Source organism: Myxocyprinus asiaticus, chromosome 13 (assembly GCF_019703515.2).
Source record: "Myxocyprinus asiaticus isolate MX2 ecotype Aquarium Trade chromosome 13, UBuf_Myxa_2, whole genome shotgun sequence".
Taxonomy (NCBI): domain Eukaryota; kingdom Metazoa; phylum Chordata; class Actinopteri; order Cypriniformes; family Catostomidae; genus Myxocyprinus; species Myxocyprinus asiaticus.
Genome location: NC_059356.1, coordinates 25,204,072 through 25,230,817, shown reverse-complemented (window position 1 = coordinate 25,230,817; position 26,746 = coordinate 25,204,072). Strand labels below are relative to the sequence as shown.

The following is a 26,746-nucleotide window of genomic DNA, read 5'->3' as shown; positions in this document are numbered from 1 at the left end:
CTGATGGCTGATTCGCTGAGAAAGTGAATCTGATTCAAACTGCTCACTTGAGCTCCTAAGTTCAAACCCTCAGTTCTTTTCAGGTGATTCATGAAAAAAACCCAGTTCAAAAGAGTAATTTGTTCACGACTCTCTCACGCTGGGTTTGTTGTTTCATGAGGTGCATCGAGCTCGTCATCACAAAAGAACGGGTGAAAAGCGGCACGAGACACACTGATGCGCGCTCTATAGATGTATTCAATAACTCACAAATTAACAACTGACGAAACCGCATATGAATGTACACAACCTGACTGCAGCCATTGGCGACTAGATTTAAAATTATTGTCACAATTATTTTTGGTCGCATTTGCGACAATTTTAGTCACAGTCTGGAGCCCTGCATAATCTTTTCTGTGTGATTATTAGATATATATAAATACTGAATCGATGCAGTCAGAGTTTGATTGAGAAACAGACCAGTCACTGAAATTTATTTGGCTTAAAGCTAGTGGTCGACCGGTATATCAACAAGGCCGATATATTTTTTTCTTGAGGGCGCCGAAAATTGTCTGCTTGTATGTGAAGCGACTGAGACATGTAAACAACCAGTCACAGTTTGTTTTGTTGTTACGTGCATCATGTTACTACAATAATAGACCGGTGTGCAACACAGTATCACTTAAATGGTCCGCATATCAGAGCCGCGACACACGTGTTTGAGCTCATAATGTTAAAGTGCTCTCCTGTTTCATTCTTCCTCTCTCTCCTCAACAGTTCCCTGTAACTTTTAATTGTTTTGTCTAATGATAAAAAGGCAAATTCCAATAAAACTAATATCATATTTACCGTCTGCAAATTTGTTCATATCTCGTTTATACAGATGTAACAAACAAACCTCACAAAACATGAGCGGATCCAGCATACTGTGGAGCGCTCATTTATTTACCTCTAAAGCACGTTGTGATGAGGAGGAGGGCAGGGCCGGGCCGTGACTACGCACGCCCGGCCCCCAATCGGGCTAATCAGCCGAGGAGAGGGGATAGTGCAGTGGAATGTGGCAGTTTGAGAAAGAGAGAGCCACATGCAGCTGCCATGTGTGCATTTATGTTTTGTGTCTTTTTGGTTTAAGTTTAAATCAAAATATTACTTTGACTGTTCAGCCAGTTCCCACCTCCTTCTTTCCCATCCTTAACCTTGTTACACACGTATTCTATCAGCCTCTCCTCAGCAGTTCCCTGTCACTTTCAACTTTCTTTTCTAATGATAAAAGACAAATATCAATAAAACTTTTATTATATACCTTTTGCAAATGTGCAGATATCTCGTTTAAACAGATGTAATTCATGAACCTCACGAAAATCCAGCGATTTAGATCTGCACGAACACATGAGTGCAACTTCAAGGCTGCGTCCGAAACCAGGAAAATGCTGCCTCCGGAGGCTGTATACGGAGGTAGGATGAAAATAAGGTGCTTTTCAAACTGTTCGTAGACCAGTTTCTTTAAGAGTTCCATTCATTCAAAACAGATGTCAGTTAAGCCATTAACTGATTAGGCAGCAAGGTAGCAAGTCAGCTGCCTACGTTTTCGGATGCAGCCCAAAGTAAAAGCGCTTCACGTGTGCTGTAAGTAAATGTCTTATTCAATATGCACTGTATTGGTTTGATTTGGTATTTTTTGAGAAAATGCGATTGCTAAAGTGGACATGCCATCCATGGTTGCTGGACTACTGTGTCTACTGTTATTTCCTTCTTTCTTATATATTAACAAGTTCTTCATGTGCAAATAAATTAAAACAATTTGATGACTAAACAAAAATCTGAAGAAACTGCTATCTACCATTTAAAATACAATATATATATATATATATATATATATATATATAATGTTTTTTTTTTTTTTTTTTTTTTTTTTTTTTTTTTGTTGAGTTGAGTACATATAGTGCTAAATAAGAGTTTTGTTTTTAGCAATTTTATGTTTGTTATTTACTATATTAAATTGTGTGATATATCGGCATTGTATCGGCCACACTGCTCTCTGGATATCGGCATCAGCCATTAAAAAACCCATATCAGTCGACCACTACTTAAAGCTACTAAATTTATCCAGCCAGTGTCTATGAGCACTTTTCTCTTTTTCTTGGTTGGATTTGATTAATATTAACCATAGGCCTATAATAGACAGCAGCAGGTCTATTAGGCTGCATTTACACATTGCACAGATCTGATATTTTGAGATAAAAGATTTCCGTCAGTGCGTTGTATATGGCTATTAAAATATTAAAATATCTGAAGAGCAGAGACACCCAGTGGCACCCAGTTTGGGAACCACTGCATTAGATAATTGTGCCATTAGCTTAGCAACATCCTAAAGTCAAACTCTATTGATCTCGCTCATATTGCTGCAACAATAAAAACAGACTTTTCAGATGGAACTTTACGCATCCCACTTAGAGTTAATGGTCTGCCCTTGAAAAAGTCTCTTTAATAGGAGCAAAAAAAAGAAAAAAGAAAAGATGATAATACGGATGATAAAAGCGCTGTACAGTTACAGTACAAATTGTTAAGATATTCAAATCACAAAATAAGATATGCCCCATGTCTTCATACAGTACACTGACATGCAGTTTATTTCCCCTAAAAACAATGAATAAATCATTGAGTGTAAAGTTCACACCAGCAGAAGTCATGTAAGTAAATTATATTTGTTTATTATATCTAGCCTAAAATGTACGAAGTATCAATTCTCTTTGTTTTTGATTTTTAGTTTGTTTGTTTTATCTAATTTTATTTTAGTCTATTTTAACAGAAGGGGAAAAAGAAAAAAGGACAAAAGAATATTCAAATAAAATGGGAAAAGAGGTGACGTTAATTTCATAGTTAAACGGGAATTGGTGTCCAAAGGCCGCCCAAAATATGATTTAAAAGACCTTTTCTCTCAGAAAGGAAAGATCCTAATGCTGTCATCGGTGGCTAATTTCTGATTTCAATAGATAAAGAGGCGAACGTAATGACTTTTACAAGAAATTTGCAGAGATTCTCAAGGCGGGACGCATGGAATTGTGTTCAAGTAAAGGTAGGAATACATAAAAAATATGTGTTAAGGACTACAGGTCATAGCATTTGCACAGCATTATTTCTGGTTAGTCTGATGCTCTGAAGGATTAGATAGTTTTATGGTGCATTTTGAATTTTGACTCCCTGCAAAACTGTATTGCAAAAGGCTCTGGACTGATCTGGGCCCTGTTTCACAATAACGATTGATCTTAGTTGTTAACAGCATTTTCTTCGAGCAATTTTACGAACATTCATTATTTTTACGTGCGTTTCCCAAAACTGCACTTATGTACGCGCGAGGATGCGCTTTAAGTGCTATAAGATGACTGTTCATGTGTGAGGTGCTGAAATGTGACCATATAGTGCTGCTCGTCATTGTAACTTCATTATATTTGTGCGCAACTTTAAAAACATTTGTAATTTACCTCGCTGGAAATGTAAATACACATTTAACCTAATTAATTACAAAATTAGCTACATATTGTTTTGCAATAATTTTGTGTATAACTATCTTATTTATTTTACACAATCACTACTTCGTTCATCAGGTGTACATTTTTAATATTTTATTTTCACAATTTTCTATGTTGGTCGAGATAAAAGTGTCTAGGATCAATGAAGACAGCGGAGGCCCTGTGTATGGTCCTGTCAATGTCAAGCATTAATTGAACGTAAAGTGGTTCACCGTTATTGCAGAGCACAAAATAAAGAGACTAGTGTTCGACCGATATGGGTTTTTTATTGCTGATGCTGATATCCAGAGAGCAGGGTGGCCAATACAATGCCAATATATCACTCAATTTAATATAGTAAATAACATAAACATAAAATTGCAAAAGATTAATAAATCATATTTAGCACTAAATTTACTCAATTTCACACTAAACTAAAATTATATTGTATTTTAAATGGTAGATAGCAGTTTCTTCTGATTTCTGTTTAGTCATCAAATTTTAGTAATTTTTTACACATGAAGAAATTGTTAATATATTAGGAAGAAGGAAATAACAGTACACACAGTAGTCCAGCAACCATGGATGGCATGTCCACGGTAGCTATCGCATTTTCTCAAAAAATACCAAATCAAACCAATTGCACATACAGTGTATAGTGAATACGACATTTACTCATAGCACATGTGAAGCGCTTTTACTTTGAAGTTGCACTCACGCGCTTGTGCAGATCCAGCGAGAGCAGCAGTAATCTCCCGACAGTTTAAATGGCCTGGATCGCCTGCTTGGTTTGTCACAGACTGACTGTCATGATTTGTGAATCACAGAAACTTTTGATCCTGATCCTGAAGTTTTTGATTCTGGCTGATAGAATTCGCGCTTCAGAGGAAGATATTAGATGAGCACTTGACAGGAAGAAAACGCTGGATTTTCGTGAAGTTTGTGAATTACATCATTTTAAACGAGATATCTGCATATTTGCAGATGGTATATAATAGAAGTTTTATTGATATTTGCCTTTTATAGTTAGAAAAGTTACAGGGAACTGTTGAGGAGAGGCTGATAGAATTCACGCTTCAGAGGAAGATATTAGATGAGTACTCGACAGGAAGAAAACATTGGATTTTCATGAAGTTTGTGAATTACATCTTTTTAAATGAGATATCTGAATATTTGCAAACGATATATAATAGAAGTTTTATTTATATTTTCCTTTTATCATTAGAAAAGAGAGTTAAAAGTGACAGAGAATTGCTGAGGAGAGGCTGATAGAATACGTGCTTTAGAGATAAATAAATGAGCGCTCCACAGGATGCTGGATCTGCTTGTGTGAGGTTGGTTTATTACATCAGTTTAAACAAGATATGTGCATATTTGCAGACGGTATATGATATTAGTTTAATTTATTTTTGCCTTTTTATCATTAGACAAAACAACGTGTTAAACGTGTCTGTCGCGGCTCTGATATGCGGACCATTTAAATGATACTGTGTTGCACACCGGTCTATTATTGTAGTAACACGATGCACGTAACAACAAAACAAATCGTGACTGGTCGTTTACATGTCTCAGTCACTTCACATGCAAGCAGGCAATTCTCAGCGCCCTCAAGAAACAAATTGGCCAAAGGGGAAAATTTATTGGCCGATAATTTAAAAACTCTGAATATCGGCTGATTTATTGGCCTTGCCAATATATCGGTTGTAGTGAGAATCACCCTGTCACCAAGTGAAATGAACTGGGCCTCACACAAGACACCAAAATATGTGGTGATTTTGATCACACTTCACTTAAGGTGTATGTGTGTTTGATTATTAATATCAGATGGACCCTCCCTCTATCCTTGGGGCACCAGCTAAGGAATTTCACCTTAACAGTAAAAGAATGATCCAAATGGACCATTAAATAAATTAGAAATATGTAAATTGGATGGAGCTGGTCATCTGATTAATCGGAAGGATTCATAAGTTTTGGCCTAATGAACACACAGTTGTAATAAAATGAGTTTTATTTACAAAAAGATAAACAAGAATAACTAACAAAAACTACAAAATGGTACTAATATGTTAAAAGATAACATAAATGAATAAGTAAATAAGTGCATAGGATGGAAAATGCAAGTGGTTGAACTGGGTGTAGCAATGGCAAAGTATGACTATTATCTTATGAAAGATAAATTGCTGTTTCTCTATTAATTAATAAGGTCAAAACCTTAGTTCTGTTTAAACGAATAACTCCGAATATTTGCTAGACATTTGATACACAGGTTATGTAATCTAAAGAACACTAGAGAATCATAAACTGATAGTATACACTAATTCCAAGGCCTCTGGAAAGAGGTTTAGTAGTGATCTTTACGTTTTTCTTGATCGATCGATGAGGTCGGTGATGGCGACATCTTCCACTGGGGCTCAGGGCCACGTTACAGTGGGGAAGGAGCTGGATTCCATTTCAGCAGCCTTGGACACGAAGGAGCTGAGGAATGCTGATCTCCTGGAAGCACCAAGTGGGTTCTTGCAATCTGGAACATGCAGATATACAGCCATTATGTCTGTGCAAGTTTCTATATCTGGAACACGCAGATGCACAAAACTTGAAGAGAAGGTTTGCTCGCCAGAGCTAAACCTGGTCACTGTAGTTATTTCCCTGGTATGGGGATTCCGATCTTGGCATTGCAACAGTCTCTTATAGTGAGACTTGGTACTTGGTCGATCTTCTACTGTCTCTCGGATGGAGACTAAGAATGTTGAATGATCTGTTATCCTCTCTCTCTCATGGAGTGAGACTTAGCACATAGAAGTGTTATAGAAGTGTATCCTGTTAACAATCCTCTGGATGTAGAGTGAGACAAGAATGTTGATTATTATTTTGTCATTGTTCCCACTCATGAACCAATGAGAAGTCTTTTCCAATGTGTTGGAAGATCTTTCCTGCATTGTGAGGGGTGTCTGGCAGTTGTCCAAGCAGCTTATCTGATGGCTGTGCTTGGCATTTATTTGTGTTGGTCCTGCCACGATCCAATCAAAACTGAGCAACTTTTCTTTGTGTTGACAGTTAGAGAGGGGCTCTGCCATAAAATGGCTCATGGAATGTCATCTGGTCCGATTGTTCATCACACGGTCGACCACTAAAGGAGACCCGCGGAAGGGGGTTATCATTCTAAAAATGTGGCTCCCTCTGAAATCCCCCCCTATTGCTATTGATCATAGCCAGCATGCATCATGGCTTAAAATAATACAACAATATCATCAAACAAACCGTAGATCACAATAGAGACAATTCTGCGTCATGAAGGTAGTGGCTCTCTCCACAGTAACCAAGTAATGTGACATATGTGGGTGTCTTTGAGAGCACAAGGGTAAGTGACACACTCCTGCTCTCGGTGAAGTGAGTCAGCTCTTGGAGCCAGGAAGCCTGTTGGTCAGCACAGAAGGGCTGATTCATGCTGCGTGTCTCACGGGGTGGTTGTAGGATGTAAAGCCGGCCTGCTGCTCGCTGTTATCTTCAGATTCTGCTTCTGGCATCTTGCCCAACTTCCTTCTCCCCCCCACCCTCCTCCCAGAATGCTTCATTCAGAGCGTAAACAAGCCTGTTATTTCCTGCTCTTTATAAGAGACAGTAAACCCGGAGAATGTTTTAGCTCCTGGCTCCTCACATCCTCCACGGGAATTATTTAGAGAATTAAACCACACTTCAATGTTACGATCATTGTGGTTGTATGACACCCCACTGTACTCTGTGATTAACCTCACAGCATGTGCAGCTGTCCGAGTGAGAGCCCATGTGTGCAACCCATCTGACATGATCATGTCACATGCCACACACTCTGTTATTCACTGCACTGTGATGCAGCACTGCAGCCTTTAGGTCAGTCTACATTTTGTTTTGCATGAACTACGCAGTGACCACATTGGGGGGTCAGGGGTGGGGGGTGCTATGCTATCGAAAAAAATGCACTATTCGCTGTCAGCCAGGATTAATTTATTTTGAAAATGAATCTGTGCAATCATAGTAGGGATACTGAGAGTAAATGAATAGTATTCCACTGGTCATGTGATCACACTGACCCCGTTTACATGCACTTAAGAAAACTGTTTATTCCATGGTTTTTGCAGAAAGCGGTGTTCTGAAACGTAATTTAAACAAGAACGCCGTTTTCCTTACGCTACTTAAGGGATTAAGAGAAAGCACACCTAGGTATCTCATGTCCATGTATATGCGCTCAAGTAAATTGGGGGAATCCTGGAGTTTGACGAAAGAGGGAAAGCCCATCACTGTAGCGCAATTCCACTGCAGGTTGCGATGAAAAGTTAAGGAAACAAACACAGCAACAGAGTGAAGCAACAGAGACTGAAAAATAGCTAAGTCATCCTCAGATGGTATGTTTGTTATTTACTCAACCATCGCAGGGAAATTAGGAAGCTGTGAAGAAAGCTGCTTACTGACCAAGCCGCATGTATACAGGAGTAAAGAGAATGCAGTGCATGTAAATGGGAATGCCGCTTTCCAGTTAAGCAGCTTTTTCACATTAAACGGCTTTCTGGTGTCCATGTAAATGAGCTGGCAATGCGGCCACCATTCGACAACCTGCTCCATGTGGAGAAAAATGTGGAGAAAAAAGCAATGACAAAAAATAATTTCATCCCATGAGTGTACACGATTTTCAACTTTTTTTTATATTTCATATATTTTTAAACAGTTTTTAATGAGGATAAAATAACTGAGTGCACATTCATGATCCATTTGCTATAAAAAGAAAGCTTCCTGAGCAGTGTTTGGCACTTGAGACTGTGTCTTGACCAACTGTAGCTGTTTCTGGTCCACTTCCCATTAGCTGTTACACTTCTTCCTAGCCGCTGAGGCTTCCTTTAAGCCTACAAGTGGTCTCTGTTTCCCATAGCTGGTCACCCACGGGTCAGACTGCAGCCAGCTGGAGTCTAATACATGTTAATAGGAAATGCAGATGCAGAGCTATGGCATGTATGCTTCATAATGGTATGCAGGTGTCGTTGTGTGTCAGTGTGTGTATGTTCTAAACCTAAAAAGAGTTTCCGGTCGCGTGTTACATGTAACTCCAATGAATTACTATAGTGATACTTTAAAAAAATAAAAAAAATCTAATTACTAGCAGCTCCAGATACATTTTTACACAGTAAGTATACATGTAGGTCACAGTAATACAGGCCTACAGTGTAACACCATAATACAAAGTATGACCAAGCTTCCTCGGTTCCTATAGCCTTAGTGGCCGCCATGCAGAACACTTTTATGCATCCATCTATGCTGTTTTTTTAATTGATTTTGTAGGTAAACCTGCACTAGAAAGACGTTTTTTACCATTATGCCACGTCTCAATATTCTTTCAGCGTCTCTCACAAGAGTACTGCGTTTTTAAGACCACATCAAGTTAAGGTTCAATACAAGTTAAGCTCAATCGACAGCATTTGTGGCATCATGTTGATTACCACAAAAATTACTTTTGACTCGTCCCTCCTTTTCTATAAAAAAGCAAAAATCGAGTTACAGTGAGGCACTTACAGTAGAAGTGAATGTGGCCAATGTTTGGAGCTTACAATTTTATAAAAGCACTTAAATTAATTCTTCTGTTAAAACTCGTGTTATTTGAGCTGTAAAGTTGTTTAAATTGTCATTTTTACAGTCATTTTAGGGTTTTAGTGTTTGTCGACATCACATCGTCATGTAACGAAGTTGTAAAATTGGCTATAACTTTACACAGAAAAGGTTAGTAAGTGATTATCATACTAAAATCATGTTTACCCACATATTGTTTATGTCTTGTGGCTACACTTCTGAAACACTGAGTATTTAAATGTTTAAAAATTGGCCCCCATTCACTTCCATTGTAAGTGCCTCACTGTAACCCAGATTTTTGTTGTTGTTTTTTTAAAGAAAAGGAGGTGCAAGTAAAAATTATTTTTTGTGGTAATCAATATCAGTGACCTGCACAGACCTTAGCTGGGACAGGGGCAGAAGGATAAAAAAAGGTACTTTTTTTTTTTAATGAGTAGTAATTATAAATACTTGACTAATTTATTTGCTTTTTGAGTATTAAACCATTTTCTTGTGTGTATACAGTACTGTGCAAAAGTTTTAGGCAGTTGTGAAACATGTTGCATAGTGAGAATGTCTTCAAAAATAATGCATAAATAGTTTTCATTTATCAATTAATGTCATACAAAGTCCAGTAAACATAAAAAAAAGCTACATCAATATTAAGTGTGACCACATTTGCCTTCAAAACAGCACCAATTCTCCTAGGTACTCCTGGATAAGTTTTTTTTTTTTTTTTTTTTTTTTTTTTTTTGGTTGTTGGCAGATTGGAAATTCACCACAGTCCTTCTATCTGTTTTAGCTGTCTTAATTGCTTCTATAATAGCGTTTGTTTTGGAACCTGGTGCATTTTCTCCCTTGGTTCGGTTCGTTTAGGCATATATGAACACGGCAATCGCACTCAGAAAACAAAACAATATCCCTATAAAAACCATGAAAATAACTGAGGGATCTTTGGAGAAGACATCGGTAGATCAGCACTTCTCTGTAATTCATCATCAAAATGTGGATGTAGCTTTTTGGCAACTACAGTATATTAGATATAATTGCACATTTGAAATAGGAGTGGTTTTATAATTCCTGAGGTAATTTTAGCACGATCATTTCTCTCTTTTGGATAGCGGCAGAACACGGGTAGGATGGCATTAGCAACTTTTTGACAAATAAAAAACATTTTTACGTGGCTTTACTGTTTGTGTGTGTGTGTGTGTGTGTATGTGCAAGAGAAGGAGAGAGAGAGATCTGTGAGAACAGGCACGTTTCAATGAGAAATAATGCAAAAGCAACTAATGACAGATAAAAATTATCATGACGGAAACTTTACAACTCATATCCATCCGAGTGACAGATAATTTGTATTTAGAGCACAACCTCTAACTGGCGATGCTCGAAAATTCTCTCAAATTTGTAATGGTCCACAGTCCACAGCTTTACAATCAAACATTCACTTAACATTTCACGTCTACAATATCATGTGGGTCGTGGCCTTTCATGCGCCAGTCTTTCTCTCCGCGTCTACTGGCGGTGTGGCTCTTTTATGCCGCTCTCCCCGTGCTCACTGAAATTAGAGACAGGTGTTAGACATAATTTAGCTCAGGTGTAAGCACCCTTACCACTTTCTCTCTCTCCGGAGAGATGCTTGACCACGCCCCCGCTGCTACATATCCCCACCGCCCAACTCAGGCCGGGGCGGCATCCGGCCTGCCTACCACTCCCCCCCATTCCATGAGAGGAAGTCGGCGACAGCCATCTGCGCCCCCGGTCTGTGGACCACCTTGAACTTAAACGGCTGAAGAGCCAGATACCAATGGGTGATCCGCGCGTTGGTATCTTTCATGCGGTGGAACTACTGGAGCGGGGCATGATCGGAACAGAGGGCGAAGGCCCGCCCCAACAGGTAGTATCGGAGAGTGAGGACCTCCCACTTGATGGCGAGACACTCGTTTTCCACGGTGCTGTACTTAGTTTCCCTCAATGAGAGCTTACGGCTAATGTACAGCACCGGGCGCTCCTCCCCCTCCACCACCTGTGAGAGCACGGCCCCATCCCTCTGTCTGAAGCATCTGTCTGTAAAACAAAAGGGAGAGAGAAGTCAGGTGAATGTAAAAGCGGCCCCCCGCAAAGTGCGGCTTTAACTTGTGTGAATGCCCGCTGACACTGCTCCGTCCACTGGACCGGGTCTGGAGCTCCCTTTTTAGTGAGATCAGTCAGCGGGCTGGTGACGTCCGAATAATTAGGCATGAATCTTATATAATAGCCAGCCAGCCCCAGGAACTGTCTCACCCCCTTTTTGGTCTTGGGCCTCGGGCAGGTCGCAATCACCGCTGTCTTGTCAATTTGGGGATGCACCTGCCCGTGGCCCAAGTGGAACCCCAGATACCGTACCTCCACCCGCCCAATCGCGCACTTCTTTGGGTTTGCTGTGAGTCCCGCTCGGCGCAGCGATCTCAGAACCGCCCTCAGATGTTGCATATGCCGCTGCCAATCATTGCTGTAAATGAAGATGTCATCTAAATAGGCAGCGGAGTAAGCTGAATGCGGTCTGAGGATTCGGTCCATGAGATGCTGAAACGTGGCCGGGGCTCCAAACAAACCGAACGGAAGTGTCACAAACTGGTGTAAACCAAACAGTGTGGAGAAGGCGGTTTTTTCACGGGAAATCGGTGTCAAGGGGATCTGCCAATAACCCTTTGTCAAATCCAATGTCGAATAAAATCGAGCAGTGCCCAACCGATCGAGCAACTCATCAACGCGAGGCATTGGATATGCATCAAATTTAGACACCGCATTGACTTTCCTATAATCCACACAGAACCGTGCAGACCCGTCACTCTTAGGCACTAGAACAACTGGGCTGGACCAATCGCTGTGGGATTCTTCTATTACCCCCATATCCAGCATTGCATCCAATTCTTCCCGAACGATTTCCTTCTTGTGTTTGGGTAATCTGTAGGGGTGGCTACGTACCACGACCCCCGGCTTGGTCTCGATGTGGTGGTGAATGAGGTTTGTACGCCCCGGTAGAGGGGAGAACACATCTGCAAACTCCTGTTGCAACCTAGCAACCTCCGCGAGTTGACTCTGTGAGAGGTGGTCTCCGCAAGTGATCGGGGTGAACTGTTTATGTTTTGAACTCACCTCCGGTCCGAGCTCCGCCTTCTCGGGAATTACCATAGCCAACGTCACAGGGACCGCCTCCCTCCACAATTTCAGGAGGTTGAGGTGGTATATTTGACGTGCGCCCCCTCTTTCGGTTCGTTTAACTTCATAATCGAGATCTCCCACTTGTTGTGTGGCCTCAAAGGGTCCTTGCCACTTGCCGAGTAATTTAGAGCTCGATGTGGGAAGCAATACAAGCACTTTATCTCCCGGTGCAAATTCCCTTAGCTGAGTTCCCCTGTCATACAGTCGGCGCTGTCGTTCTTGAGCTTGGAGCAAATTCTCCTGTGTTAGTTGTCCCAAAGTGTGGAGTTTTGCTCTAAGATCAAGAACGTATTGAATTTCATTCTTATTATTTGAAGGTCCCTCCTCCCAGGCCTCTCGCAATACATCAAGCACACCGCGTGGGCGTCGCCCATACAGCAGCTCGAATGGGGAGAAGCCAGTGGAGGCTTGCGGGACCTCTCATACTGCAAATAACAGGGGGTCGAGCCATTTATCCCAATTTCTAGCATCGTTGTGCACAAACTTACGAATCATGTTTTTGAGGGTTTTATTAAATCGTTCCACCAGGCCATCCATTTGAGGATGGTACACGCTGGTGCGAATTGATTTAATACTCAACAATTCATACAGCTCGCGTAGTGTCCGTAACATAAATGTTGTGCCCTGATCGGTGAGGATTTATTTTGGAATCCCTACCCGGGAGATTATTTTGAAGAGTGCCTCCGCAACACTGCGTGCTGAGATGTTGCGAAGAGGCACTGCTTCCGGATATCGCGTTGCATAATCCACTAGGACTAATACAAAGCGATGTCCGTGTGCTGACCGTTCTAATGGCCCGACGAGGTCCATTCCAATTCTCTCAAAGGGGACCTCGATCAACGGAAGAGGGCGCAATGGCTCTTTTAGGGTGGCCGGTGGGTTAATCAGCTGGCATTCGCGGCATGCCGCACACCACCTGCGACATCGCCACCGATGCCTGGCCAATAGAAGCGGGCTATTAGACAGTTCAGTGTTTTCCTTTCTCCTAAGTGACCTGCCATGGGATTATAATGAGCCGCCTGGAATACCATTTCCCGACGGCTCCGTGGTATCAAAAGTTGGGTTGTATCCTCTTTAGTCTGAGCGTTCTGTGTCACTCTATACAACCGCTCATTTATTATCGTAAAATAGGGGTATGAAAGGGCGATGTCAGGCTGGAGTCATTGACCATCGATGACTCTCACTTGGTCGAAGGCGTGTTTGAGGGTTTTGTCTCGCGACTGCTCCAAAGGGAAATCCCCCTCAGGGAATTCCCTGAGAAGAGGAAGGGCTGCAGCCTCTCCCCCTCTCTCGTCATTATGACGTGGAGCTGTCGAGGATGGCCCCGGCTCCGCCTCCCCTGCCAGAGCATCGCACATTGCACATCTCCCTAATTTCATACAGGACCCATCCGCACAAATTCCCTTTAATAAAACTCTAAAGTCAGGCCAGTCAGTCCCCAAAATCAGCGGATGGGTGAGGCGGGAACTAACCGCGGCCTCCACTCTATGCTTTTTCCCCCGGAATTTAATCGTCAGGGTCACCACCGGATACTTGTGAATATCCCCGTGCACACATTTCACCCTCACCGTTTTAGTTGTGCCCAAAGCCTCGGGTTGAACCAAGCATTGGTGGATAGTGGTTTGATTACACCCAGTGTCCACCAGCGCTTGGTGAGTACCCCCCCTTGACACTTACCGGTATCCGGTACGCTCCAGCCCAGTCGGGGGCAGCCTGCGGGAGGTCAGAGACCCGCACCACTGTCCCCAGCTCCATCAGAGGGCACTGATCCCGGAAGTGGTCCGGGTCCCCGCACCTCCAGCAGGCTGGCTCAGGCGCTTCGCCTGCACTTGCGTCGGTGGGCGCCCCCCCCGAGGGGGAGAGCGGCGGGGTATCGGGGTAGGGTAAGGTGTCGCCTCCCACGCCCGGGGAACTGGTCTCGATGTCTGAAGTCCTCCTCGTCTGCGTGGGGCAGGAACGGGCCCTGGGGAGAGAGCAGAACGAGAGGAGAGAGGGGAGGGGGATGAGACAGGGGGAAACACAGGGGGAGGGGAGAGAGAGTAGGAGGGCTCTTCCGCCCTCGGGATCGCCGCCATGTGGTTCTCCGCAAGCCGGGCGGCTTTCTCCAGCGACGCCGGGTGGTGGCACTGGACCCACTCCACTGTCCCTTTCGGCAGTCAATGTATTAATTGCTCCAGTACCACCTGGTTGATGATCCCGTCGATGCCGCGGTCCCCTGCTAGCAACCATCTTCGGCAGGCGTCGCGGAGCCGTTGGGCGAAGGCAAACGGGCGGTCGGAGCTCTCCAGCTTCAGGCTCCGGAAGAGTTGACGACTTTCTTCCGGACTCCGACCAACCCGTTGTAGGATGGCTTTCTTTAAGTCTCCGTAAGCCAGGAGGCTCGTCGCTGGCAGTTGTTGAGCCGCGAGCTGGGCTTCCCCGGACAATAGCGAAATGAGTCGGCCAGCCCCAGATCTCGGCGGTGTGTTCGAACAGGTCCAGGAAGGCCTCAGGGTCGTCCGCCATCCCCATCTTCTGTAACGCAGGCGGGGGCAACGGCGTGTGGGTGTCCGTGTTCGTGGCTGGTGATGCCTCCTGGCTGAGGAGGCTCCGGATCGCCTGTCGGTCCTCTGCTTGAGCGCGCATGAGCTCCGCAAACTGGTGGTCTTGATCTTGCCGGAGCTCAAGCAGGGTTTGCTGGTGGTTCCGATGTAAGCCAGCTAGGGCTTGGAGGATCTCAGCCAACTGGGAGGACTCTATGGGGTGACTTCCGTCCATCTTCAAACCTTTTCCCGGGTTTCGGCACCAGTGTAACACTTCTCAGTGGAAAGGAGAAGTCGAGAAGCAAGATTTCCTGGCTCAGGTAGGAGTTTAATTATGCACGTTAATGCTTACAGCTTCACAGTCCACAGTGAAGCTGTAAGCATTAACGTGCATAATTTACAATCAAACATTCACTTAACATTTCACGTCTACAATATCATGTGGCGTCGTGGCCTTTCTTGCACCAGTCTCTCTCTTCGCGTCTACTGGCGGTGTGGCTCTTTTATGCCACTCTCCCCGTGCTCACTGAAATTAGAGACAGGTGTTAGACATAATTTAGCTCAGGTGTAAGCGCCCTTACCGCTTTCTCTCTCTCCGGAGAGGTGCTTGACCACGCCCCCGCTGCCACATCCCCATTTTAGAACAAAGCAAACAGTCTACCGGTCTGAAAACAGCCTTAGTAACTTTATAGATGAGAACACTTACAAGGAGCTGAACACCAGAGGAGTGTTGGACACAGGAACTGAACACCTGTTGCATTCGCACTCACAAAGTATCCACCGTAGTGACGTCATCTAGTATCAACCATTATTATTCTGACGTTATTTTCATGTTTCAATAGCAACAACAAAATCAACAACACCGACGGAGGACACCGGGATCGGAGCTAGACTTTTGGTTGTTTAGGGCTGTTTTATACAAACTTGGGGGGGCAGTGGTAGCTCAGCGGGGGGGGGGCAATGGTAGCTCAGCGGTTAAGGCTCTAGGGTACTGATCAGAAGGGGTTCAAGCCCCAGCTGCTACTGTTGGGCCCTTGAGCAAGGCCCTTGACCCTATCTGCTCCAGAGGCGCTGTATCATGGCTGATCCTGCACTCTGACCCCAGCCTAGCTGGGATATGTGAAAAAGAAGAATTTCACTGTATGTGTGCAAATGTATAATGTGTGATAAATAAAGAAAATTATAAATTATTATTATAATTAACTTTGGCTGCATCAGAAAACATAGGCAGTGGCCTTATCAGTTAATGGTTTAAACAACAGTGTTTTTGGATGAATGGAACTCTGAACAGTTTTAAAGGCACCTTATTTCATGCTACCTTCATCCTTATACAGCCTCCGAAGGCAGAATTTTCCAGTTTTCGGATGCAGCCTGTGTCTTCAGGTTACAGTTTAAACTGGCACGTGTGGTGCTCCGTGCAGCAGCTGCCAACCGGAGTAAGTGATGGCAAAAGTGCTGTTTAACCGCGCAGCACATGCTGAACATGTTGAAAATTCACTATAAACCTATTTATCAACACGATCATTTACAATAAAGACTTTTATGACTCAACATAAATTACTGTACTGAAATACTCATTGACTTAAAGACATCTTGATGCAAGTTAACCACGCAGTAACAGGCACGTAATACAGATGCTGGAACTATACACTATGATGGTGTTAGGTTTCCTCCCCGTCTGGGGGGGGGAGGGAACTAACAAGTGACAAAGAACAAAATTATTTAAATGAAACATATATAGAGGTCTTCACTCCTGTCCCAGCCAATAACAACCACAACAGATTACAATAATAGGTTACAAGTTTATTTTCTTCTATGAACACAAAAGGAAGCATTAAGACTTCAAGAGGGGACCAGGCCAAAAAAATAATAAACAAAAGGATTCTAGTTGATGGGAGGCACAGACTACTTACCCTTACAAATAAAGAAATAGAAAATTAACAACAGAAGTCTAGCCTCACTCCCTATCTAGCCATAAACAGGAGAAAACAAGGTTAACAACAAAAGTGGCACCCACCTCTCTGCTGCTCCCATAAATGTTAAGGGGTAGAAATAAGTGCACACACCCAAAGGATTTTATACTCACAAGATTGTAAAAAAAAAAAAAAAAAAAGGCAACTGTTTATCATAGAATGCAAATTCAACTTTTTAATAACAACAGTACTAAACACCAAAGTTGCACATGCTGAGGAAGGAGTCTCTTCTAGCTGATTTTCCACCTCAGCTTTATCCACATATTCCCCATGTTGTCCACCAATCAGAGCAGCTCAGCACTTGACCTTAATCATTGGCAGCTGATGTCAATTAATCTGGTTGGGAAAATGACAGAGAGAGAACACAAGGAAAAACAAGGAAGACAACAGAAAACATACAAACACTGTATAATCAATATACAATCAACCACTACATCCACAGATGTAACAAGGAAATAAATAAAGAAATATGTCCTGGGACGTAACAATGGCAAAAAGCATGTTTCAAAGAAGACAAAAAGGTATCCGCACACCAGGCCATAAAAGTTGCACACAAAAAAAGGAAAAAATTAGGTTCAAAGTCCAAGATCCATTGAGAAAAATGTTTTACTGAAGATTTACCATGTATAGTAACAAAAGTGTACAAAGCGTGCACAACCAAAAAAGTGAATATGTGCACAAACAAATAGAAAAGAAAACGATTTAGTCCATTATGGACTATCTTCAGTACTTAACATCTTCAATGTAGATAGCATATATAATCGAGTACAACTGATTGCAGACACTGGTTGGAGACACTAGATAATGATCAGTGATAAGAGACTAGTTAATCACTTAACCAATAAATGAATGATACACAAGTACAGCCTACATAGGTGGAGTAATCCATTGTATACACAACAGCAACAACAACAGGTGGATGTGAATGACACCTACAGAAAACAGGAAAGATTTAAGGTCTCATTAAGGCCAAGAGGTTGTTCTGTTTTAACTAGAAAAATCCATTGACTTTCACACTGCAGTAATCTTTGTTCCAGATTTGAGTATCTGCAGGACAAGGTAACTCTATCAGTGCTACAAACAGAGAGAGTGTGGATAGGGTGATTGGCTTCCTTAAAATGTCTGGCAACCGGAGATTTTGGGTCATCTCTGTAGATGGAACTACGATGTTCATTAATACGGGTGCGGAGTTGTCTATTGGTTTTGCCAATGTACTGCAAGCCACACGGACAAGTCAAAAGGAAAACAACGTTAGTAGAACTACAAATAATAAAACGAGTAATTCTATATTGCTTTTTGGTAATAAAAACCAAAACAAGCATGTTTCCCCATTGACAGCCATTCAAAATTAGCCATGCTTTCTGACAAAAAATTTAAATCATTAAGCATTTAAATCACAGTTAATTCATTATATTTATAGTACATATTTTTTCAGTGACCGATTATTATTGAAGGGCTCTCAAAAATGTGAAATGAAAATTTTCCCCTATCTGCTGCCATTGAAGAATGATCGATCATGTGAGAGCTGAGTCCGGAACTGAATAGCTATGAGCAAAGATGGCAGCCGCTATTTCGCATACTTTCAGGTAACCCTGTGCTTGCTAAGCCGATGCCATTGAAATTAGTGGAAAAGCTAATGGATAGCTTTCTTCAGGTATTTTAGAGCTCCTTGTGTCCAAATGGCCCCATAGTTTTCCACTGGATCTCTGGGAAGAGATTAAGTCTAAACATCCTGTAATGGGGAGTCTGCACTTCTAATCACCCCCCACTGAAAATCCAGCAAACCCCCGAGATCCTGCCTCCACCCTTCACACACACCTCACAGGGTATTGTTACGGATAACAATATTTAGGCAAGGGATTCTGTCCTCGCTCAAAATATTATGATTGATCATGATAAGATGTAGACGTATGAGGAATGATGCACGTCTCTCGACAGAAGTATTTCCTGCATCAGCTGCAAACAAAGCGATGACTGGAACTTTCCACTGAGCTTGATTAATAACACTGTCCCTTTTGGGTTTTATCCATTTATCCTGCACCCATTTATCTGTGTTATTTTAGACTCTCTTCCCACATCCTGGGCAAAAGAGCGTTATCTCTCTACCCACACACACTGTGACAGCAGTCTGTCGAGTTCCACGCTGCTAATCGTCAAAACGTTTGCTCTAAAATCTGGAACATGTATCTACCAATGTGCTTTTGCTTGTGGCAGTTTCACTGATTATAAGAGTCTGAAATTTTCCACATTCCAAAAATATTACTTGAGGAATTCTTAAAATTACAGAGTATGTTTGGCTTTAGCATTTCCTTTTGTGTTAGAGTGAAGAAATGCTTGATATGATCAGTGTGTTTGTGCTACAGGAAATTTTAAACTTTACATTGGTACAAAATGTAAAATCTCTTTGCTCTGACTTTTTTCAGTTTGGTATTTCAGTCCCACAAGTTCCAAGTCCCAGTAAAAAAAAAAAAAAAAAAAGAGGAAAATGTCTACTGAATCACAAATAAGTTACAACACAGATACAAATGTGCATTGATATGTGGCGCTGAAGAGCCCAAGCTATTATCCGTCTTTTACAAACACAACTTTCATGTTCTCTAGATAAGAGGAACCGTTTTTTTTTTTTTTTACGCTGAAAAAAACCACCAGGCTTCCTGTCACTTTTGGCTCCATTTTGCTGAAGGTGATGCAGTTAGTCTGAAACATGTTTCAAGAAAAATGAAATGTGCCATTCACTGCTCACCACTTCCGCTTTCAGCTATACACATCATCTACAAAATGAGTGCATGGCACATTAAAACATGCCACAGTGACGGTTACACAGATTAAATTATACCAAAAGGCCAATTTCTTACTCTGATTTATATAATCATTATTACATATACATAGAAATTACATATACATTGTGTGATGATGATGATTTGTCCCGCTGGTCAGATGGCGTCACGGTGAAATCGTTCCAGATCGGCAATTTAACTGATATAAGTTGGAAAATTTGCCTATGGTGGGTAAGGGACCATCTGAAAAGTCCACACATTGTGCTAAAACGTGCTAATACTGTGAAGGGTGTGGTAAGGGATCGTCTGAAAAGTCCACAAGTGGTGGTAAAACTGTGGAGTTTTTTCTGTATAAATGTTCAATAAGATCAAACAATGTATGAATACAGTCATAAAGACAAATACTGGTGAAGGAAAAAAATTAACAAATAAAATTAAAAAAAATTATAAACAAATTAAAAATATGTATAAACCATCCAAAATGTATACATAAATAAGATAAAGAAGACAAATAATTGAACAAATTAAAATAAATATATTTTGAACATATAAATGATGTTTTCTTTGTTGTTTTTTTTTATAATTCATGGGTCAGGAAAGTTCTCATTTTAGCATATAAGAAAGGATCTACAATTTTTATTAATAACGCATGTTAACTCAACGCATTTATTGCTAAAACTGTGGAGGATGTGGTTCGGGGACATGCAGCTTTGTGACATTAATTGAGAGACTAAATAGAATATCTGTACTTTAAAAAAAAATAATTTGTCACACCCAGGACTAATTAAAATGAACTAAAACAAAGATTTATTCCTCCTGGGTGTCAATATCCTGAACTGTCCTCAGCAGTTCAGAGCAATGGAGATGTGTGTTGGTAAATCTGGTTGTGTTTGTGTGTGGACAGGTTTAAGTGGTTTACGAGGACTTTTTTTTTTTAAGATTACAAACTGGTAATTACAAGGGTATTATGTTATAAATGTGGTTTATGAGGACATTTCTAGTGTCCCCATAATTCAAATCACTTAAACATACTAAATGATGTTTTATTGAAAATGTAAAAATGCAAAAAGTTTTTTGTGAGGGTTAGGTTTAGGGGTAGGGTTAGGGGACAGAATCTATAGTTCGTACAGTATAAAAATCATTATGTCTATGGAGAGTCCTCATAATGATAGCTGCACCAACATGTGTGTGTGTGTGTGTGTTTGTTTGTGTGTGTGTGTGTGTGTGTGTGTCAGGTGCGGGGCAGTGCCAGCCAGACGCGTGAGGCTCTGCAGCGGCACTTTCAGGAGCTGCAGACGGCCATGAGCAGACTGCTGAATGAAAGGCTGAATACTCTGATGCTGGAGGTGGACAACATAGAGCAGGACAGCATCAATCCTCTAGATGACTGTCAGAAGCTCATTGAGCATGGAATCAGCACAGCTGATGAGCTGCTCAGGGAGGGTAAGTCTATCAGACCCAATGTACAGTTAATTCAAAAGAGCTGAAATAAAGCCCAACCACTCAACTATAATAAGATGTGCTCTCCAGCTAATCTGATTGGATGAAAAATATTCCTATAACAGTAGCAAAATATTAAAATACCTGGCAGAATGTGTTCAAAGTGTAATTGCAAATGTCTTGTCAATAGAAAAACTGTTTGAAAATGTGGACAATTACCAGCAAATATATCATTAGCTGATTAAAGGTGTAGGTGAAATAAAATCTGATGCAGTTGACTAACAGACAGTGCAACTTCCTTACTGTGCAATCGCTGTAATTTCCTGTAGAGTTCAGTTTGATAATAGTTCTTATTGTTTGTTTATTTTTACCACCCCTATCATGCAGGCTTAGTATGAATGTAATAGTCTTGCTGTATGCCTGTCCCTGCAGGGGAGGCTGCCATCCGCTGTGGTATAAATGAGAAGGAGGACAAGCTGGGCATCTTCACCAAGAAAGCTCTGCAGATTCAGCTGGACAGGTGAGCAGCACACAGACTCATTTACTTAACAAGACAAGCCGGCCAGTGAATGGAGAGGGGGTTTAATGTCATACTCCTATCTGTGATTGGTGAATTCCTAATGATTCAGTGTCTAGTTGCAGCAAACCCTTTAGGTTTAAAACCCGTAGAGATATTATCCTTACAATTATTGCTAAGCTCATAGCTTGTGCTCATAACTACAATGGAGACACATACTTGGCCATATCAACAGGGGTGTGTGCTGAATCAGCCAAGCTTAATTGTTATAAAATCATGGTGGCTTATTGTAATTTTTTTTTATTTATTTTTTTTGTTACAAAATCTTTACCCTAGGATCGTCCAGTTTCAAAATGCCTACAGTATTTACAACTGATGTAATTTAAATATCAACTAGCTTTATTTGCAAGAAACTGTGTTTAAGGATGAAGAATTTCAATTATCTATATTCTGATTTGTATGTTTTACATATGTTTTAGAATAAGACTTTGAATTATACCGTTGATGTGAAGTATTAATTATGCCATTTAAGCCTGATTATACTGTATGATTTACACTGCAATTAATATTCCAGGTTAAATACAACTTTAGCTCTGTGGACAACAGAAAATTTAGACACCACCCTTGTATGAAAAAGGATGGAAAACTTTTTTACAGTAATGCACTTTCAATAAAAGTCTATGACCCAATTGTACAGCACTGCGACAAACAAAAAATATACTATGACACTGTTTTGAAAGTATAGCCAATACATTTAAAAAATATAACGTTCAAATATTAAATGTGTTAGCATTAGACTAGTGTAATAGAATCGTTTGCCAACCTTGTATGTTCAAAGTTTTATGATCAGTTACTTTTTATGGAAATCAACAGCATGCTAAGTAATTAATACAGAATAGTGCTTTAACCCTGCTGGGTGATGACTGGGTGATGAGAGGACAGATACGTTATGTCATTACATTGAAAGACTGGCAGGCACTTGTGTACTGTATATGTAAATACATATCATCGCCTCTCTGTGTCCTTAGCCTACCCGAGGTACCTGCGTTGGTGGATGTGCCATGTCTTTCTGCACAGCTGGATGACTTTTTGCTGCATATGTTCCGTACGCACGTGGTTCAACATGGCAGCGTGGCCTCTCATCCGCCCGTTCAGATTGAAGAGCTGGTGGAGAGACCAGGTGGCGTGCTGGTGCGCTGGTGCAAGGTGGGGCCGGACTCCTAGCTCAAAAATACATAATATTCATGTCTTCCAGTTAATCTCCATTAAATTAATAATTAATCTAATAAAAATTCTGTCCTCATTTACTCACCCTTATGTCATTCCAAATCCATTTAGACTTTTTGAAGAATATCTTCTGAATACGGCTTTTCTTTTCCATATAATAAAAGTGAATGGGGACTGATGCTGTCAAGTTCAAAAATGACCAAAAAATATGCCACCATTAGATGTGTAGTCAGGTTTCACATACATTTTTTTTTTTTTTTTTTAATTCTCCCCTTTTTCTCCCCAATTTGGAATGCCCAATTCCCAATGTGCTCTAAGTCCTCGTGGTGGTGTAGTGACTTGCCTCAATCCAGGTGGCGGAGGACAAATCTCAGTTTCCTCCGCGTTTGAGACCGTCAACCCATGCATCTTATCACGTGGCTTGTTGAGCGTGTTTCTGCGGAGATACAGGTGGAGGCTTCACACCATCCACCGTGGCATCCACCCACAACTCGCCACGCGCCCTACCGAGAGCAAACCACATTATAGCGATCACGAGGAGGTTACCCCATGTGACTCTACCCTCCCTAGCAACCGGGACAATTTGGTTGCTTAGGAGACCTGGCTGGAGTCACTCAGCACACCCTGGGATTTGTACTCGGGAACTCCAGGGGTGGTAGTCAGCGTCTTTACTCAATGAGCTACACAGGCCCCCTACATAAAATTTTAATGGTTCTTGTATCCATACTTTCTGTAAATGAAGTCAGATCTGACACAATGCATCTAATGGCTCCATATTTCATTTGAGAGCTATTTTGAGTGAATAATGACTTTAAGACTTGGAAAATAACATTTTAGTTGTATGGACTACTTGTATTATGCTTTTTGTCATTTTTGAGTAGTATACACAATGACATCTTTTTCTGATCATATATGGATTTTCGCTATTAAGCTTCCAAAGGAAAAGATCCTCAAATACGTCATATCCACCTTTTCACTTATAACAGTGTGAAAGTACCCTCTGTCTGCAATTGTAGGGGGCCTGGGTAGCTCAGTGGTTAAAGACAACCCCTGGAGTTCGTTAGCTCGCTAGTTTGAATCCCAGAGCATGGCTGAGTGACTCCAGCATGGCTGAGTGACTCCAGCATGGAGTCACTCAGCATCCAAATTTGGTTGCTCCTAAGCAACCAAATTGGCCCAGTCCCTAGGGAGGGTAGAGTCACATGGGGTAACCTCCTTGTGGTCGCTATAATGTGGTTCGTTCTCAGTGGGGTGCATGGTGAGTTGAACGTGAATGCTGTGGTGGATGGCATGAAGCCTCCACATGCGCTATGTCTTCATGGCAACACGCTCAACAAGCCATGTGATAAGCTGCGCAGGTTGACGGTTTCAGACGCAGAGGCAGCTGGGATTTGTCCTCCGCCACCCGGATTGAGGTGAGTCACTACGTGACCACAAGGACTTAAAAGCACATTGGGAATTGGGCATTGGGAATTGGGCATTTTTTGGGCATTCCCCCCCCCCCCAAAAAAATAAAAAAGTTGTTTTTAAATACTCTATTTTTGGACACATTATTTTAGTTGTTAAGAAAACTGACATTTTCATTCCCACATTAACCTGTAAGGCTCTGCTGTTTGTAGGTAGACGATGATTTTACCCCTCAGGACTATCGGCTGCAGTACCGTCAGGGTAACACTTCTCAATATGAGGAAGCATACATTGGGAAGGACACAGAATTCCTTGTTCTTAACCTTGATCCGCACATGGACCACCTGTTCCGCGTGTGTGCCAGAGGGGAGGGCCGGACCGAATGGAGCCCATGGAGCATCCCGCAGACAGGCTACACCACACTCGCGCCCCACGGTACAGACTTCTCAAAACCTAGCCTTGTGAATGCAATCAAATATTGTCAACTCTTCTAAGAGATATGTAAAAAAATCCAGTAGAACACGTCATTGTGTTTGCATCATTTCATTTGTACAGAATGGTGTCCAGGCGTGGATGGGTACATTTTAAGCAGTAGAAAGAACATCGCCATGCGCAGTGACTCATCGCCAGGTCACGGGGGTGTGCTCTATTCCAACTCACCCACCTACTTCTGTGGCCAGACTCTCACCTTCAAGTACACCACCATAATACATTGTCATAAACATTCTCATAGGAGACAAACTATTTTGATAATTTCCTATGAGGTATTTGAAAGCGACACCATACAAAATAGGTTATGATCATTTAATAATAATAATTATTATGATTTTTAAATTTTTAGCAATTTAGCACAAAGTGTTTCACCCAAAATAAAATCAAAACACACTCAGTAAAACACATAGTAAAAACAAAACTTCACAAAGTTGTACAAGCAGTTCTTTACAAATTAGTTTTTAAACGAGACTTAATAATTATAATTATAAATTAATTAATTATTATAATTATAATTATAATTATTATAATTATAATTAATTAAACATACACAGATTCAGCAGATCTGATATCCCAGGGCAGGCTGTTCCATAATCATCAGGCCTTCACTACAAACACTCTATCACCTTTTGTTTAGCATCTTGATCTTGGAACAGCCAACAGTTCATGGCAAGAAGATCTAAGAGGTCTAACTGTTTCGTAAGGTCTTAAAAGTTCTGCTAAACATTCTGGCACCAAACCATGTAATGCCTTATATGTAATTAATAAAATCTTAAAATGAAGAAAGTTACATGCCATACAATTCTTTTTTTTTAATAATTGCTATACAAGCTTAAAGAACACTTAAATTAGTCAGATCATTGGGATTCAACAACAAAAACAACTGTAGGTCATCTGCATAGCAATGAAAATGTATGTTGTATAATTTACAATGTTATAATGTTGTGTGTGTGTGTGTGTGTGTGTGTGTGTGTGTATATATACACACATGTTGTATATTACATGTATTGTGATTGTTCAAAACAATGAAACAATATACAGTAATAATTTGAGCTCTTTCATTCAATTATGAGATGCTTCTAATCAAATGTCTCACTCATCAGTGTGGCTGATTTTTGGCTCTGAAATGTGTGTTTGCAGGATCACTGCTGCTGGGGAGACAGATAAGCGTGACAGTTTGGGTGTGTGCGCTGACAGTGGAACTGGCACAAATTCACTGCAGAGGGACCAGGCTGTCTGTATATCCACCAATGGTACGTCTTGGTACACATTACAGAGTAATCACTGAAGTCTATAGTCATAAGTAGTCTGTGCATTGCACTGTTTTTCTCAGTCTGCTGGAAACTTGTGTTTACGAGGTATCAGGCTTTTGAGGAATAACCAGTTACTGGATTTCCCAGGTTTGTATTATCTTCAAAGATGGTCAGTGTTTTGTTTGAGGCACTTAGTAGCACCAAGTCCCTTTCAAAGCAAGTCAGTCCACTCACCAGCGTCTATCTTGGGAACGCTATTTTTCTATGTAAACAAGCAGCAAAAAAGTGCAGCACCTATCTACTTGAATGGGGAAAGACCGAAATCTCCAAGATAGTTGGTCAAGGTTACGATCAAAAGAACATATTTCAAATCAGCAGTGAAATGTGACAGCAGTGGTATCATAAATTGTGCTTCTTCAGTTCAGATCAAAAAAAAAAAAATGCTATAAAAGCCGGCTTGTCCATATAATGTACATGCGCATTCCCGAGTTAAAGGGATAGTTCACCCAAAAATGAAAACTCTCTCATTATTTACTCACCCTCATGATATCCCAGGTGTGTATGACTTTTTTCTTTACCAGAACACATCAACATTTGATTATAGTTAAAAAGTACTTAAATATTGATAATTTTTCGCACTAAAAGCGATCTAGACGCTTTAGAAGACATTAGTTTAACCTCTGGAGTCGTATGGATGATGTTTATGCTGACTGTCTGTGATTTTTGGAGCTTCAAAGAGAAATCTCCATTCACTTGCATTTTAAGGATGTACTGAGCAGAGATATTTTTCTAGCTTTCTTCAAATGTGTTCTACTGAAGAAAGAAAGTCATACACACCTGGGATATCATAAGGGTGATTACATAATAAGAGTTTT

At 41.2% G+C, this 26,746-nt stretch overlaps 1 protein-coding gene across 2 annotated transcripts in view; it reads left to right on the top strand.

Moving 5' to 3' along the window:
* LOC127450168 (cytokine receptor-like factor 3) overlaps positions 1–26,746 on the top strand; it is a 35,744-nt gene that overhangs the window by 6,459 nt on the left and 2,539 nt on the right. For both annotated transcript variants that reach the window (XM_051714022.1, XM_051714021.1), the window contains exons 3-8: positions 20,771–20,978; positions 21,408–21,495; positions 22,521–22,698; positions 24,339–24,561; positions 24,682–24,820; positions 25,759–25,871. In XM_051714022.1, the coding sequence (XP_051569982.1) occupies positions 20,771–20,978; positions 21,408–21,495; positions 22,521–22,698; positions 24,339–24,561; positions 24,682–24,820; positions 25,759–25,871 (949 nt within the window). The remainder of the gene's footprint in view (positions 1–20,770; positions 20,979–21,407; positions 21,496–22,520; positions 22,699–24,338; positions 24,562–24,681; positions 24,821–25,758; positions 25,872–26,746) is intronic.